The sequence below is a fragment of the Myotis myotis genome, unplaced genomic scaffold, assembly GCF_014108235.1.
Source record: "Myotis myotis isolate mMyoMyo1 unplaced genomic scaffold, mMyoMyo1.p scaffold_m19_p_33, whole genome shotgun sequence".
Classification (NCBI taxonomy): Eukaryota; Metazoa; Chordata; class Mammalia; order Chiroptera; family Vespertilionidae; genus Myotis; species Myotis myotis.
The window spans coordinates 621,806-639,275 of record NW_023416339.1 but is presented as its reverse complement, the minus strand read 5'-3'; the positions used below and the strand labels follow the sequence as shown (position 1 = coordinate 639,275).

Genomic DNA, 17,470 nt, shown 5'->3' with positions numbered 1-17,470 from the left:
GAGACTGCCAACCTGGAGGCTGCCAGGCCTTAATCACCATTAAGCTTAACCAGAATCTGCCATTCACGGGTGGTCTAGCAATATCCCCAGCAATCTGTTTTCAGTATGACCAGACTGACCCAATCTGCAAGGGATATGAGGTACCGTTTTATGGAGGGTGCCCATATGCCCAATGCAGAATTCACAAGAGCATACTAGACACAGTGGGGACCCAGTACCGTAACCATAGACTGACCTCTGATGGGAGGGGGACCTATATTCTGAGTATATCTGACTCCTGGGATGACCGCTGGGTTCAGGGGGTAGAAGGGAAAATATACAGCTGGCACAATGCCGCAACCCCAGTGGGAGGTATTCAAATATACCAGGCATACATTCGAATCCTCCCCGTAACAATCCAGGCCTTAGGGGATATGACAGACACCATTATTGAACAGGAAACCTCTCTGCAAAAGCAGGTTCCCTCCCCAACCAAATCGACTCACCCTTTCTCCTGGCTGACAGTCATTAGAGCAGGAATAACCCTCCTAAATAACACATCAATAGGAAATGCCTCCAACTGCTTTCTGTGTGCTGCCCTCGGAAGCCCTCTGCTTACAGCGGTCCTCCTATCCACTCCCTTTAACCTCTCAAGCCCTACATCCCCGCAGCTTCAAAATCTTACAGAAGCACCTGTGTACACAGGACCAGATTTCCCGTGGGTCTGCTACTCCTCCCAACCGAGCCTGGCTTCCTGCAACATCACGGTTCAAGTCAACATGACCATCCAGGCACCCCCTGGAGGGTTCTTCTGGTGTAAAGGTACCCTCACAAAGGCTATATCACCTTTGACATAGGTCTGCTACCAGCTTCCCTGGTCCCCCAGTTAACCATGTATGGACAAGGGGAGTTTCTAGAAAAACTCTTGCCAGCCCCCGCCCGCTTAAAACGCGCTATCTTTCTCCCCGTAGTGGTTGTTCTCTACCTGGCCTCCTCTCTGGCAGCGGGGGGCCTGGGTGGAGGTGCTCGAGGTCACAGCGGCTCCTCCTCTCGGGAGCTAGAAGGGAAACTACAGATAGCCCTAGAAGCCTCCACTGCCTCTTTAGCCTCCCTGCAATACCAAATAACATCAGTGGCCAGAGTCGCCCTGCAAAACAGGCGGGCCCTCGACCTGCTTACGGCAGACAAGGGTGGCGCTTGCCTATTCCTGCGAGAGGAATGCTGCTACTACATCAATGAAACTGACCTCCTCAGTAAACTGGGGGAGGAAATGAGACAACGCCGATGGGAGGGAGGCCCCTTTGCGGGATGGTGGGAGGGAGGAATGATGCAATGGATACTCCCCGTACTCACCCCCTTACTAACCCTCAGCCTAATCCTAATGCTTGCTCCCTGCATTTTTAAGTTTTTGCAGTCCCGCATGCAGGAAATCTCTTGGGTGGCGATCAACCAGCTCCTCCTACACCCTTACAGCCCGGTACTCCAAGACCCCCCAACTCCTGGCCTCGATTAAACATGGCCCGGTTCAGCTCGAAGTAGTCAGAATGGTCATCATCCTATATCACCAAAGAGGTCGGGATGTAAGGTCTGAGGATGGGAAAATAGGGACTTTCCCAATCCCACCCGCTGAGTTGGACAATAGCGGTCCCCCAGGACCTACCAGAACGACCAATTCACAGCTGTGCTAACATCCTGCTGGACAATAACGGCCACCCGGGACTTCTCAGAATGGCCATGGTGCAGCTGTACAAACTTCCCGCTCAAAATATCATCTGCCACAAGCGACCATGAACAAACCTGATTGGTCCAACAGCAGCATAAAGAAACTCTGCCAGGCATAGGCGGGTGTGACTCCCCTGGCCTGTGCAGGGGTGGGGATGTCCTACCCTCAAAATCATTTGGTCTGGCCCTGCCAAGGCATTGGGGGTGAGGGAATTAAATGTTTGACCAAATATAGCAGGCTAATTTTTAAGTTGAGAATTTTGTATGGCCTGTGAGTGATGTTATAAATATCCAAGTAGTTCTTGGCAGAAAAAGGTTCCCCACTACTTGGCTAGGGGATGGACCCCATCACAAACTCACAAAATGTTAAAAGGTTAAAATCCCCAGACAAGGAGTTCTCTCTCTCTCTTACTTGCTCTTCTTGTTTTCCCTCTTGCTCTGTGTCCCGCACTAACCTATGTATTCCTGTGCTCGCCTCCATAGTGTCAACGTAAAGACATTCAAACCTGTAAAGCATTTTTGTGAGTTTACTGCCAAAATATCAACAATTGCTGGCAAGCAGTATCTCAACGGATTGGGATAATGCTCCAGAGAAAGGCAGTTTGTCATCCATTTTTATACATTGCAATCGAAGGAAGGGACATAGGTGGGTTAAATGAAATCCATTGGTGATAGATTAGAAAGGCAGGAGAAAACAAAGTGGGGAGTGGGGGAGGGGGGAGTCCCTGAGATTGGATAAAAAGTAAAATAATGGACACATACTTAAGTGGGTGCAAGATAGTTAACAATCAACAATTAACATGATAACATAACAATGAAGGAATTTGTGGCATCTTGTCCTGGTGCCCAGGAACATTAGTTTGTGCCCCAAGGGGTCTGGAAAAAGGAAAGTTACAAGTTACCCAGACATTTCAAGGATGTTATCATAGATGCAAAAAAAAACAAACAGATAGGCTCACTTAAGGGAAAGGTTGACCTTGTCAGTGAAAATACCTGCCTAAGAGGTGACTACCCACCATAACTGCTTTTAGTTAAAGTTTAATTTCAGACCACTTTTTGTGGTTACTTTAGTTCTTTGAGTTTGCAAGACTGCCAGGCAGGCCTCCCCTAGCTTGTCAGGTTAGCATGTGGCCCTTTTCATCCACAATAGCCATGTGACCTTAATCAGGTGCATGGCTGGTGGCTGGACTGGATTGGCTTTTAATAGAGAACAGAAATTCTGGGCAATGACCTTAATTCTGGCCCTGCTGAAGACAAGCTTGTACTTCTTCCACGATGAGATGGACAGAGATGGGACCTTGCAGGAGAACCTGCTTAACTTTACATTATATTTTCTACACTTTTGCATCCTTGAATGCTTTGAAGAAGTGGAGAGACACTGTTTTAATTACACCGGCGGACTCCGGGAAATAATTCCCAAATCAGAATACCAAAACATGCAGGGGCCTTCATTTTATATCTCCATGTGGTCTTTGTCCCGCAAATATGGATTATGCTTCTGGTCCTTTTCATGGGCTTTGGAAGAGGCCCTCAGGTGTTGGGGGTCTCCAGGCCATATCTGATAGCCTGGCCAGGCACCAGCGATAATAACCCTCCCTCTGGGCACTGCACTGTTCACAGGTTTATGGCCTCTGTAACAGATTCTGCAAGACCAGTTTCTGGGAAGGAGGTAATGACTTAATTATAGGTTAGCTTGCTGGCATGGATTCCAATTGCTAGCCCCCCTCCGCCCCCCCACAAATATCAGGATTACATTTGAATTAGCCCTTTTTAGCCTTCTCATTCCCAACCTTTTTGGGGCCATGCCCCACCTAAGCATCTCTAAAATCCTAATGCCCCCTCCCCATGCATATAATTCTTATTATTCAAAAAGTGAACTCCTAGTCCCATGGAGGAAACCTAAAAGGCCACTAACTTGGTCTAAACAAGCTTCCAAAGAGCATAGCATCCATGAAAGAGAAAAATAAAAGAACAAAAGGACAGTTGAAGTCCTGAGGAAGAAATCACTAAGAAATTGTTAAATAATAATGACGCATACTAACCTCCATCTTATATAAAAACTGCTGTTTGAAATTTTAACCCTGATATTTTGGCTTCTGTAAATGTTTCCTTGCTTAAATGATAGGGAAAATAAGACTACTCCCATTCCAGAGAGGCCGTAAACCATGCCCCAGACAGAGTTGTCAGTGCTGGCGCCAGGCCAGCCCTTGAGATATGGTCTCATGGCCCCTTCCCAGCTCACAGCACTTCTTTCTCAGAAGGTCCGGAAGTCTCATTCCAAATTTGGAAAACAAAGAACTGGAAAAAGTATAAATAGGGAAAGCTCCCTCCATATTGGGGCCCAGAGTTTGAGAAGCAATATTTCCTCTGAGCCTGCCAGCAAAATAAAAGGCTCCAAATTAATTTGGCTTATTGATTAAGGCGTCTTCTGTTTTAGCTCACTAATTTACAATATAACAATAATAATAATATGAAGTGATATTAAAAATAACAAATAAAGTTTCAAAACATATAATAGAGAACTGAAATGCATAAATGTCACAATATATATTTATATATTATATATGAGGCCCCTAGAACCATAAGCAATGTAAAAAATTCACTGTTGGTAACTCATTCTCTAATTGTCCCCCTTAAAAATCAAATTGTCCCCCTATGGAACCTGTGTCCCACATTGGGAACCACTGCTCTAAAATTAAAACTTTAACTAAAATCAGTTTATAGTGGGTAGTCCTGTCCTAAAACAGTATCTTCCCTGATAAAGGTCAACCTTTATCTTAACTGAGCCTATTGTCTTTTTGCATCTAAGATAACATCCTTGTGAAATGTCAGGGTAACTTGTAACTTCCCTTTTTACAGATCCCTCAGCACACAGCCAAATGCACCTGGACATCAGGACAGAGACCATAAATTCCTTCATTGTTTTTGTTATCATGTTCATTGTTGACTGTTAGTGAAGGTATAGTAACCTCCATCTTGCGTAAAAACTGCTGTTTAAAATTTTAACCCTGCTACTCTGTGAAAGGGCGAGGGCTATGCCCTCCATCTTACCCTGGGTCCTCCATTTTTGGGCAGAGCCATGTGCTCGGCAAGGCTTCTTCCCAGAAACCCAAGCCTCTGCTAGCCACACCCAGGATTTCTCTGGACTAACCAATGATAATCAAGGGAAGTGCACGCCATCAATATGACCATATCCTGTGTAATGAGACACCGACTTGCGCCTGGCCAATCAGCGGGGCCCACAGTCCTCTCTCCTGCCCTTACTCCACCCCCCTATAAAACTCCTCGTCCCATCGGGCTAGGCTCTCTCTGCCACTGGGCTTACCGTTGCATTGTGAGTGTGGTCGGGGAGCCGAACTAGTTCAAAATAAAGGACTCTTTGCTTTTGATTCGGACTCGCTGGCTCCCTGGTGGGCTCTTGGGAATCTTGAAATCTGGGCATAACACTCTGTAAACATTTGCTTGCTTAAATAATAGGGAAAATAAGACTACTCCCACTCCAAAGAGGCCGTAAAATATGCCCCAGGCAGAGTTGTCAGTGCTGGCGCCAGGCCAGGCCTTGAAATATGGTCTCACAGCCCTGCCCAAGCAAACAGGACTTTTTCTCAGAAGGTTCAGAAGTCTCATTCCAAATTTGGAAAACAAAGAGCTGAAAAACATATAAATTGAAAAGACTTCCATCATATTGGGCCCCAGAATTTGAGAAGCAAGAGTTCCTCTGGGCCCCATAGCGCTAGTGAAAATGAACAGGACTCCAAATAAATTTGGCTTATTGATTAAGGCGTCTTCTGATTTACAATATAACATTAGCTATCTTGCACCCACCTAAGTAAAAGAAGTATGTGTCTATCATTTTACTTTATCCAATCCCATCGATCTCCCTGCTTTGCTTTCTCCCACCTCCCTAATCTATCACCAATGGATTTCATGTAAACCATTTATGTCTTTCTTTGATTGTAATGTATACAACAAGGTGAAGAACTGCCGTTCTCCAGAGCATCATCCCAATCCCTTGAGATTCTGTTTCCCGGCAATTGTTGACAGTGTTAACGTAAAAAAAAACATTGAAACCTGTAAAAATTTTTGTGAGTTTATTTGAGCCAAACTGTCAACATATTCCGGGAGGCAGAACCTCAATGAATTGAGATAATGCTCTGGAGAATGGCAGGTTACATTTGTATTTATACATTGCAATCAAAGGAGGAATGTAGGTGGGTTACATGAAATTCATTGGTGATAGATTAAGGAGGAGAGATAAAGCAAAACAGGGGAAACCCCTGGGATTGGATAAAAATTAAAATGGACACATACTTAGGTGGATGCAGGATTAATTAACATGATAATGAAAGAATTTGTGACATCTGTCCTGGTGACCAGCACCTTTGGTTGTGCTCCAGAGGCTGCAGAAAAAGGGAAGTTACAAGTTACCCAGATGTTTCAAGTCTATGTTATCATAGATGCAAAAAGACAGATAGGCTCAGTTAAGGTAATGGTTGACCTTGTCAGTGAAGATACTGGCCTAGGACGTAACTGCCCACCATAACTGCTTTTAAAGTTTAATTTCAGACCATCCTTTGTGGTTACTTTAGGTCTCTGAGTTTGCAAGACCACCATGCAGGCCTCCCCTGAGCTTGTCAGTGTTAGGTCGGAGAGAGCCCAGGATCGGATACATGCAGACATGACAAGATAATGGACTTCCCCTGGAATTTCTCACAGATCAAGGTGCCAGACACAGATACCAGCTTCTTCTCCCTGAATTCACATACCCCCACACAGATAAGAACTTCGTCCTGAATATTCCGCCCATTCCCTGCAGCAGAGAATTCCTCAGCTCATGTCCCCGCCCCTCACCCAACCGCAGTATAAAAAAAGCGCCCCCCTCCCTGTTGGCGTGAATCCACGTGTCCTGTCCTTGGGGTACGTGGGTCTCCCGGGGACGCAGAATAAACCTTTTCCTTTCCTTTCTTTTCTGATTCACTGGACTCTATTTCTTGCGCCGCCTCCTGAGCCACCTAACCTAACAGTCAGGTCAGGATGTGGACCTTTTCATCCACAACAGTTGCCTCAAATAAACTCACAAACATTCTATACAGGTTTGAATGTTTTTACATTAACAGTGTTATCACTGGAAAACCCTTTTTGTTGCCCTGGGACTCCCTAAACTTAAAATAATAACACAAGGAACATAACACCATGGTGGCTATCTGGATAAACCTCAGGGCCACTCAGGTTAAAGACACATTAGCACCCTAGAGACCTTCTCCTGCCCTGATCTCTGCTGAGCTACTGGTTAGCTGTGCCTCAGGCTCCCCCCGTAAATGGGGAGCAGAAACAAACCTGCCTCATAGGGGTTCGCAGAGTCAACGGGTTGAAATAGGCACAGCACCTACAGACAGGCCCGGCCTGGATTAAGTGCTTTATAAGTAATAACAGATTTTAAAAATTGCTAGATGGCCCCAGAGACAAGCCAGTCATGGGACTTATTCAAAAAGGAAACAGCTCTTCTATCTGTGATTCTCTGTGGGTTAACGTGGTGCCCACACTCCCCTGAAATGTAAGTTTCTCACCAGGGGAAACCTCGCCCAGAAAGGCTGTCTCCAGCGTGGTGGTGCCTGGGTGTCTGACATGTCTTTTCTTGGTGCCCGCCTGGCATCCCTGACACCTTCACGCTCCTGCAGCTCCTACTGGACTCTGAACTCTCTGTGCCTCAGTTTCCTCCTCTGAAAAATGGGTGGGGAGGAGAAGGGGAATGTTTGCTCAGGAGCTGGCTTTGGAGACTAGGACATGCCATAGCCGTGCACAGGGGAGTCCCCAAAGCGAGGGGTTTCTGACGAAGCTGAATAGACCTCCAGGCAAGACTCCCCCACCCTGGTGCTCACGGCCCCCATTTGCCCTGGGTTGAGTGCCAAGAGCCCCAGGGCTCAGCGTGTTTGTCAGAAATTCAAACAGTGGAGCTGCTGACAAAGGATCTGAGAGCAGGTTACACTTCTGTGGTCAGGGAGTGGCGGGCAGCAGTGCATTTGCACACACACACACACACACACACACACACACCCCGTCTGTGTTTTTACTCACTTCCTGTAGGCTTCCAGCTGCTCCACCAGTTCCGGGGAGGGACCTGGGGCACCCCCACTCACACACTGTATAAGGGCCAGGAGGACACAAAAGGATGCACAACTGCCCAGCCTGTGAATACAGAACCACCCTGCCCAGACCATGGGAGCTCCCCGCCTGCATGCCTTTCACATCCTCCATGGTGAGAATTTGGGGACCCTATAAGAGGGATAAGGGAACTCCTGGCAGCACCCCTTTGGTGCCTTCACTTCCTTGTCTGCCCACTCCCACCAAGGAGAAATAGGAGGCACCGCTGGCAACTCAGGGGCCTGACATGGAGGAAGCCACATGGTTAGGCGGGAGCCACGGCACATGGGAGAGCACCTGGCAGTGCCCAGGGAACCTTCATGCCTGGGCAGGAACCCCCAGGGTGCTCTAAGGGTCTGTTCCCCACCCCAGAGGGATCTCCACGCTCCTTCCAGATCCACTTTGGAAGCTGCTCCCTAAGAGGGGAAACTGAAGCAGGTGGAAGAGAGGGGGCGAATGAGTGCTGTGACCCCCTCAGGAAGTCACTCATAACAGATGGCAGAGAGGGGGCTAGGGAGCTAAGGCGGGACCCTTCCACAATGGGGTGACCCCCACACTTCTCCCATTGTGTGGCAGGGGAAGCCCGGAGACCCAGCTGGGCCTCAGCTGTGCCTAGAAGGGCTTTGCTACTGTGGGTTGAACCTGAGCTCTGCTGTGCCTTCCCCTTTGCCTCCCTTCCCACTCCACCCAGAGTGGCTCTAATGGTTATCAAGGCAGCTTGTTGCCTGGGCAACCAGGTAACAAAGAGAGTTAAGAAATGACCTCTGGGGTGCCAATCAAAACTCCTCAGGCCACCAGGATGGGGCTCCCTGTGCTGGCCCAGGGTGCCAGGCGTGAGCTGTTTTTTGTGTGTTTTTTATCAAGGTGAGGTGTAATTGACATAGCATGTAATTTGCCTGTTGCATGGTTATAATTAGATGATTTTTAGTAAATTTGCTGAGTCCCTTTGGAGCACAGCTGAAGGCGGCAAAGTGTCAGAAGGGCAAGTCACAGAGCCCCTGATCCTCACTTTCCACGTCTGAGAAATGGGGCAGAGCAAGACTGGTCTAGAATTTACAGGCTTGTGTTAAGGGTTGAGTCCTTGCTCACAGTAAGAATTAAGTAAACATTATTGTTGTTGTTGTTACTATTATTATTATTATTATTATTATTATTTCACTGGTAGGTCTGGGGGAAGGACTGCAGGCCTGGGGGCAGGGGGGGAATCCTTGGCAGGAGGAGCAAGGAGAGAATGACTGCCCCACCCCTGCCACAGGGGGCCCAGGCAGGAATCTGGCTGCCCAGGGCTCAGCTAGGGGAATGCAAACCAGATGGGACTGGGAGCAGTGACCAGCCACCCCTCTCCAGGCTCCTGTTTGGGTGATGTGCTGGGCCCCAGGTGGAGGTCTGGCCAGGCAGCCTCTGTGGTGGGGCAGGAAAGCCCAGCTCAGCACAGAGAACCCCTCCCTGCAGGGTCTGGGGAACTTGACCCCTCACTTCCATCTTCCCCAGCCCCCTTTTCACCAGTTTCTCCATAAGCCTTTTCTGGACTCTGAGCCTCAGTTTGTCCATCTGCAGAGTGGACATAAACAGACCCTCTGTCTCCTTCAGCAGCTGTGAGCATGGAAGGTGCTACAAATCGGCCCAGGGCCCACCCTGCCAGAGAAGGCCATTTTGTGGTCTCAAAGAGGAAGAGGAAGTAGTTTTCCACCAAAGGGAGAACTAACCAAACCCTGTGGCCAGAGAGGAGGACGACAGGAGTTCTAGCCTGTTCACTGCATCTGCGAGGGCCTCGGGGAGGGTATGGGGGCTTTGCCCTCTGCTGGCCTGAGGGGTATCAAGTTTGGACATTGGGACTAAGTGCTCAGGGAACCCTCCAGTCTGCACCCTCCACAGCTCCTCAAGTTGTGCTCACAAGGATCCATCCCAAAATTCCCCTGGGAGCCCCTCCATGGGCTACTGGAAGCCCTTCCATAGGGGAATTGGAGCCATGAGTTATCCCTTCATTTGGCCCAGGAAGTGACTCACTCCTGCCTGCATCCCTGGCCCACATCCCTCCAACCGCTCCCACCCATTTGGTCTCCCTGGATTATGTGGGTCTGGGCTGCCTTCCCAGCGTCTCTAGAGCTATAAGGACTGGATGGATCCCTCAAGCCCTCCGCATACCTCACCTGCTACCAAGGCGACTGCCCTCCCTCCCTCTCTTCCCCTTCTGTTTCTCTATCTGGCTCTCAATCTCTCTATCTCTCCATGTCTCTCTGTCTAATCTCTGGCATCTGTGTCTCTTCCTTTCCAGGAGTTCCGTATTTCTCTGCCCATCTCTCTAGATCACTGTCTTCTTAACTCTGCCTCTCTGTTTCTCTCTCCATTTCTCTGTGTCTTCTCTCTCTCTCTCTCTCTCTCTCTCTCTCTCTCTCTCTCTCTCTCTTTTCTTCTCCTCCACCTCCTCTTTATTTTCTCTCCAACTCTGTCTCTTTGACTTTTTGATGTATGGGTCCTCATCTCTAGACACCCTGCTGACTTAAGGAGAACCCCCAGGACATGTCCTGGGATGGGGTACCCCTGAAGAGCAGGATTGGGGGATCTATGCAGCACCACCCATAACATGAGCCCCCAGCATCTTCCTGTGTGCAGGGAGCCAGGGCGTGAAATGTCACCACTGGGTCCCAAGCTGGTCATTGTGGTGGACAGATGTGGGTGCAGTGGGCTTGCACCTGTGTCCCTGAGGAAGGGTGTGGGCTGGAGCACCTTCGATTTGGGAGTTCTGAGAGGACACCTGGCCCAACCCCTTCATTTTCACATAAAGAAATGATGACAGTAAGCACTCTGACACACCAGGCAGTACTTGTCTGCTTAACTCTCACACTCTAGGAAATGGGTCTCCTCTTCATCCCCTTTCTACAGAAGGGGAAACTGAGGAACTGAGGCACCTTACCAAGGTCTGGGATTAGAACCAAGGCCAATTGGCTCCAGTATGTTTCCTGAACTGCTGCCCACAGGTCAACAGAAGCCAAGACCCCTGCCAGGCTCAGGCCCCTCCCCATCCTTCAGTTCCTGAAAGCCACCATCAGGCGATGGGTGCAGACCCTCTGGCCATGGGCATTGGAGGCCAGGGAGGTGCCACCTGCCCACTCTCTCCTTGAGTAATGGACAGAGCCCGAGCCTGGGAGGGGTGAGCAGCCCCTTCCATCAGATGTGTCACCCTCAGGCCTCCCTTCCATGTTCTGTGTCCCCCCCTGACCCTCCATCACTCTGTTCCAGCGCTGTGTGTCCTGCTGATTCTGTTGGAAGATGGACCCCAGAACACCAGGGGTGAGTCTGCTGGGAGTAACTCAGTCCACAGCCAGAGTCCCAACCCCACCCGCACCTCTCAGCCCACGCAGAGAAAGGCCTGTTGCAGGAAGAAGCTCAGGGTTGTCCCTCCCAACACCCCTCCCCAGCCTCTGGCTCAGCCCTCATCTTCTGACCATGGTCTCCGTCCCACAGCCTCTGCCTGTCGCCGGCCGTGCCCTGCAAACTCCTCATGTGTCAATGGCACTGCCTGTCGCTGTAACCCAGGATTCAAATCTTCATCTGGGGAGACTGACATCAGCTACAAGGATCGTTGTGAAGGTACAGAGGCTTGGGGTGGTGGAGGGCTACATGGAGACGGGATGGTGGTTGGTGGCCTCAGCCTTTGTTTTCAGACCAGCATGAAGGACAGAGAAAAGAGAAAGAAAAAGAAATGAAGGTGGAAAATGAGAAGTGAATAAACATGGCTTCGTACAGAGGGAGGAGCTGGGGCGGGGGATGCAGAGCTTCCACCCACCCACCACTTCAGCACTTCCTCCTGTATCTAAATCCAGGAGACAGACAGAAAGCTGAGCAGAGCAGAGCTGATTTGGTGGGTTTCAGGAATGGCTTGCTCCAGCCACAGCAATGTTGCCTGAGTCTAATTATTTCCCAAAAGACACTGGTTGAGCATCAGGCTCCATGCTAGGTATGGGACCAGGCTCTCTGCCCTGAGGGCACTCATGGCTTTGGGAGGTGACCCTTTATCCCGTTTTGTTGCAGACATTGATGAATGTGAACAAGACAAGCCAGGGACTCTCTGTGGAAGAGTCGCAGACTGCCATAACACGGTGGGGAGCTACTACTGCACATGCATCCCAGGATTCAGGCTTGTTTCTGGGGCAGCAAAGTTCAGTAATGAGAGTGAGAACACGTGTCAAGGTAAGAATGACCCGCATCTTCCATCTCCCTGTCCATGGGTTTTGGAGTCACCAGAGCCATTCCTGCAGCATACAGGGTGCCAGGCCCTGGTGATGGGTGCAGCCTCCAGGTCTGAGTGGGGACAAGTTTGCCTGTGCCTGTCCCACTAGCACAGGGAGGAGGGTGGCATGAGAGCCAAAGACCCAAGTCCTGGTTTTGCTACCTGACAGCTGTGTATGCAGCACCAGCCAGGACACTTATTCAGAAATCACTGGTAATGTGTGAGATGTGATAATATCATTGTGGCTTTGTGTTTAAAAAAACAATAACACCTATTTTTTACAAATGAAAACAAAAGTAACTTTGCCTTTGTTAGCTATATGACCTTGGACACATTCTTCACTGCTCTGTGCTCCAGTTTACCCATTAGTAAAAGGGAGTGACAATGCTGGGAAAGTACATGTGATCATAGAGCACAACACAATGGAGGCTGTTGGGCTTTTAGACTAGACTCATTCTTTCTCTTTATTTTTTATCTTTATTGTTGAAAGTATTACCTAAGTCCCCTTTTTCCACCATTGACCTATACCAGCCCACCCCGCCTCACCCCCCAGTCCCTCACCACCTCATGGTCTGTGTCCATGGGTTATGCATAAGTTCACTGGTTGATATCTTCCCACCCACCCTTACCTGCCTTCCTTCTGAGGTTCAACAGTCTGTTCCATGCTTCTACGTCTCTAGGTCTATTTTTGTTCATTTTTGCGTGAGACGTTGGTGACTATAGTTTCTTCTAGAACAGCGGTTCTCAACCTGTGGGTCGCCAACCTGTGGGTTGCGACCCCTTTGGGGGTCGAACGACCCTTTCACAGGGGTCGCCTAAGACCATTGGAAAACACATATATAACAGTGGCTCTCAACCTTCCTAGTGCCACGACCCTTTAATACAGTTCCTTAAGTTGTGGTAACCCCCAACCATAAAATTATTTTCGTTGCTACTTCATAACTGTAATTTTGCTACTGTTATGAAGCATAATGTAAATATCTGATATGGCCCTAACCGATTTGGCTCAGTGGATAGAGCATCGGCCTGCGGACTCAGGGGTCCCGGGTTCGATTCCGGTCAAGGGCATGTACGTTGGTTGTGGGTACATTCCCAGTGGGGAGTGTGCAGGAGGCAACTGATCAGTGATTCTCTCTCATCGATGTTTCTGACTCTCTATCCCTCTCCCTTCCTCTCTGTAAAAAATCAATAAAATATATAAAATAATTAAATAAATAAATAAATATCTGATATGCAGGATGTATTTTCATTGTTACAAATTGAACATAATTAAAGCATAGTGATTAAGCACAAAAAAAATATGTAATTATATATGTGTTTTCCGATGGTCTCAGGCAACCCCTGTGAAAGGGTCGTTCGACCCCCAAAGGGGTCGAGACCCACAGGTTGACAACCCACAGGTTGAGAACCGCTGTTCTAGGACTTTTATGGTTTCACGTCTTGCATTTAAGTCTTTTATCCATTTTGAGTTTATTCTTGTGTATGGTATAAGTTGGTAGTCTAGCTTCATTTTTTTGCATGTACCTGTCCAGTTTTCCCAACACCATTTATTGAAGAGACCATCTGTGCTCCATTGTATGCTGTTGTAACACAGTGCTCCCTCCTCTCTCAGCTCCTCTCGTTTCACAACCTCCCCCTTCCTACCTGTCACCAGGTGTTTACTGTTCTTCCTTGTTATAAGTCACATCCTCAGCTGGACCTCAGTTGGTAATTCCTGGTGAATGCTCTCTAATTTAGTTGTATTTCCAGTCTGGCCCTGGGATGAGGTGCCCAACAGGTCTGCCTCCCCTCTAGATCTCACACACCCTCTCTGGGTTGGACATCCCAGGAGACCATACGCCAGGGGTGGGTGCTCAGAGAACAGCTGGCCTGGCCTATCCCCTCACCAGAGACCCAGGAGGAGCCAGGCCTGCACACATCACCAGGCTTTTCTCACTTTCCAGGGGAGCAGGGAAGGGGCTTCAGGCATTCGAGGGGCAGATGGAGCCAGCAGTGGTCAGGCAGAAGCTTCGACTCACTCAGAAAGAGGGGTTAGTGCAGAATACAGAGAGAGGAGGAGGAGGCTGAACCAGGGATCCTGGAGGCTCTGAGCAGGGTCCACAGTCCCACCCTGCTGAGGACAGAAGAGCCTGAAACCAGCTATTATCAGGGCATTGCCTCAGGCTCAATTATCTTCCAAGGAGATCAACCCAGATTCCAAGGGGGCCCATACCACTGGGGGACAGAAGACAGAGGCTGAGCCCCTCTTGGCCAGGCCCACAAGTCTGTGTCCCTGGTGGGAGAACAAGGAGCCAGATGAGAGAAACACCTGCCACTCTTCACCCATCAGCCGCTGCTCCCCGCTCCAAACACCCAGCCCTTGCCCACCGCTGGTCAAGCTCACATGTGGATTCTCATCACTCCCTGCCAGTCCAAGGGATGCCTTCAGGGGGATCAGAAGGGCCACCTTCACACCCCAAGACAGCATGACTGGATGTCAGCCCCACTGCTCTCATGGCCTGGCACCCACTGTCCAGGTGACCCTGGCCTATCTGGTATCATTTTCACATTCTGGGCCCCGGCCTAAAAGCCTTGTCCGGGAGGGGTCAGGCTCAGGGTTGGTTCTCGGTCCATGTCCATGGGCTGGAGTCTCAGAAGTCGTGTGGATGGGAGAGTGCTGTCTCACCAGAGTCACCAGGATTCCAAGGAGAGCTCAGCCCACAGCACCACCCAGGCGAGTCAGGACCAAGGCCACCAAAACGAGCCTGCTGAGGGCCTGCAGCACTTCTCCCGCACTTGGTTCCAGGAAAGCCCACCCTGGCCTTTGCCCAAGTCCTCAGGCTGGGACACAGGTGGCAGTGATGTCTCTGTCCTAGCTGGGAGCTGCCCAGAGATGGGTTGGGATAGGGTGGGTGGTGGAGGGAGTAAGAGGGAGAACTTGAACCGCATCTGTCCACATCTGGACAACAGAGCACCTAGGCCAGCATGCTCACCCACAGGACACCTCCATGTGAATTAGAAAAGGCATCACTCACCTGGGAGGAGGCAGTGGGGCCTTCTAGACACTTCTATGCCAGGAAACGTGGCTGACTCCCAGCCTTGAAGACTGCCCACGGCTGCAGACATCCATCACCCTCTCCTTCCCCTTGCAGACATGGACGAATGTCTGGACCCCAGAATCTGTAAAAGCCGCAAGTGTGTCAACACCCATGGCAGCTACACCTGCAGGTGCCCGCCAGGATTTGAGTTTGACCCAGAAAACCAGAAGCTGTGCAAAGGTAGAGGCCCCGGGAGGACGCTGTGAGGATGGACTGGATGGAGCTGGGGAAGGAGCTGACGAAGGTCCCACGGTCCCAGGAGGCAGGAGAAGATTCTCAGGTTCCTTGCCAAGGCCCTGCCTAAGGATTCGCTTCTGCGAAAAGTCCTGCCACAGAGCAGGGCGGTGGCAGGACCTTCTGGGCCTGGGGTTTCCTTGTGGAGCCCCTGTGAGCACCCCCAGACACTTCCCTTTCCTAATCTTTCCTTGGGATGGTGAAAATGCCTCTTCTGACCCCCTGAAGGCACCCTCTATACTGGAGGATGTGATAACAAGTCCCATGTGAGTTAGGCCAGAACTGTGACTTCTGGTTCCCAGAAGGAGACCTGGTCCAGCAGTCAGGAAGACGTAGGCAGGAGTCCTTGTTCAGGAACTTCAACCCTCATGACTCAGTTTCCCTCCTGGATTTGCAACCTATAAACTGGAGACTCTGGTCCCTGCCATGTCCATCTTGTAGGGAGGCCACCATAACATGCTTTGAGGGTGAAGCTGAAGGTCACGAGGTGGTGCCATGTGTACTGAGGGTGGGATCCTCAGGCAACGAGAAGTGGGTGCGGGGAGGGCCTGACACTCTGGCTTTGTCCCCAGATGTGAATGAATGTACCTCGGGACAAAAACCCTGCCACAAAACCACCCACTGCCTCAACACTGTGGGCAGCTATAAGTGCCACTGCCGCCCTGGCTGGAAGCCGATTCCTGGTTCCCCCAATGGCCCGAACAACACCGTCTGTGAAGGTTTGGAGTTCAGATCTCATAAATGACCCACTTCTTCTTTACTTTGCTGAGCCATCTGAAAGGCAGCTGCCATAAGGCGCTTTGGCAGAGAAGGGGCAGCACTTTCAGAAGCGGTGTGTGCCCAGTGCAGGCAGTGAGGAGAGGGGGACCTGGGCCAGGCAGGGCTGAGCTTCAGATTCTGTTCTTTTTTAAAAAATATATTTTTATTGATTTCAGAGAGGAAGGGAGAGGGAGAGAGAGAAGCATCAATGATGAGAGAGAATCATGGATTGGCTGCCTCCTGCACACCCCCTACTGGGGATCGAGCCCGCAACCTGGACATGTGCCCTTGACCGGAATCGAACCTGGGACCCTTCAGTCCGCAGAATGACGTTCTATCCACTGAACCAAACCGGCTAGGGCTCGGATTCTGTTCTAATAAGGGCAAGATTGCAGCTCTGGGCGCATCGGTGCTACAGCCCACAGCCTCAGCGCATGGTAGCTATCAGTTCGGCAGCTTCCCTGGTTAGAAGTCCCCCAGTCCATCCTGCCCTACGGGTGGGGGCACAGCTTTGGGATGACACTTGCACACGCACAGTCCTGCCCTGTCTGCCTTGCAGGGCCGCTCTGAGCTTATGGTGCTTTTACAGTGGAAAACGTCACCACAAGTTTGTATCCTGTCAGTCTAGGTGGCTGATAAGCGGGACATAGTGGGGTGTCCTCAGGGTGAACTGCTAAGGGATTTGAGAGAAGGGGCAGGAAGGATGCGAGCAAGGAGTAGAGAGAGGGCCTGACGCTCTGGCTTTGTCCTCAGAGGTGGATGAATGTACCTCGGGAGAACATTCCTGCCACAATTCCACCCGATGCCACAACACCAAGGGCAGCTATGAGTGCCGCTGCCGCCCTGGCTGGAAGCCGGTTCCTGGGTCCCCCAATGGCCCAAACAACACCGTCTGTGAAGAAGGTTCGGAGTTCAGATCCCACATTCCCAAAGACCCACAGCTCAAGCCACCTGATCACATATTCACGGGCACCCACACGAAACCAGCAGAATGAATGTTGGGGGTGGCCTGCTGAGCCAGCCTTCCATTCTTTGAGACTAAATGGGAAAAGATCTGGGGGTCCTGCAGAAGGAGCTGGGGTACCAAGAGAAAGGCTCCTGGGGACCCCAGGCAGCAGCTAATTACTAACTGGGACAAGGATACCTAATAGCTCACAACCTGTACCTCTGTGGGGGCTGACCTGCTGTGGGTCAGGCCTCTGCACACTTCCCATAACCCCTGCCTCCGCCACTCAGGGATGTGCAGTCAGCAGGTGTCATCACCTCCAGCCAAGGCATGGGGGGAGGGGGACTGGACACGGGAAGGGGGTGGGGCACGGAGAGGGGA

At 50.3% G+C, this 17,470-nt stretch overlaps 1 protein-coding gene across 1 annotated transcript in view; it reads left to right on the top strand.

Moving 5' to 3' along the window:
• The window catches only part of LOC118652680 (adhesion G protein-coupled receptor E2-like), a 79,865-nt gene that overhangs the window by 40,490 nt on the left and 21,905 nt on the right, over nucleotides 1–17,470 (top strand). Inside the window, 5 exon segments of the mRNA XM_036302734.1 lie at nucleotides 11,308–11,433; nucleotides 11,875–12,033; nucleotides 15,205–15,330; nucleotides 15,957–16,103; nucleotides 16,897–17,046. Of these exon segments, the coding sequence (XP_036158627.1) occupies nucleotides 11,308–11,433; nucleotides 11,875–12,033; nucleotides 15,205–15,330; nucleotides 15,957–16,103; nucleotides 16,897–17,046 (708 nt within the window).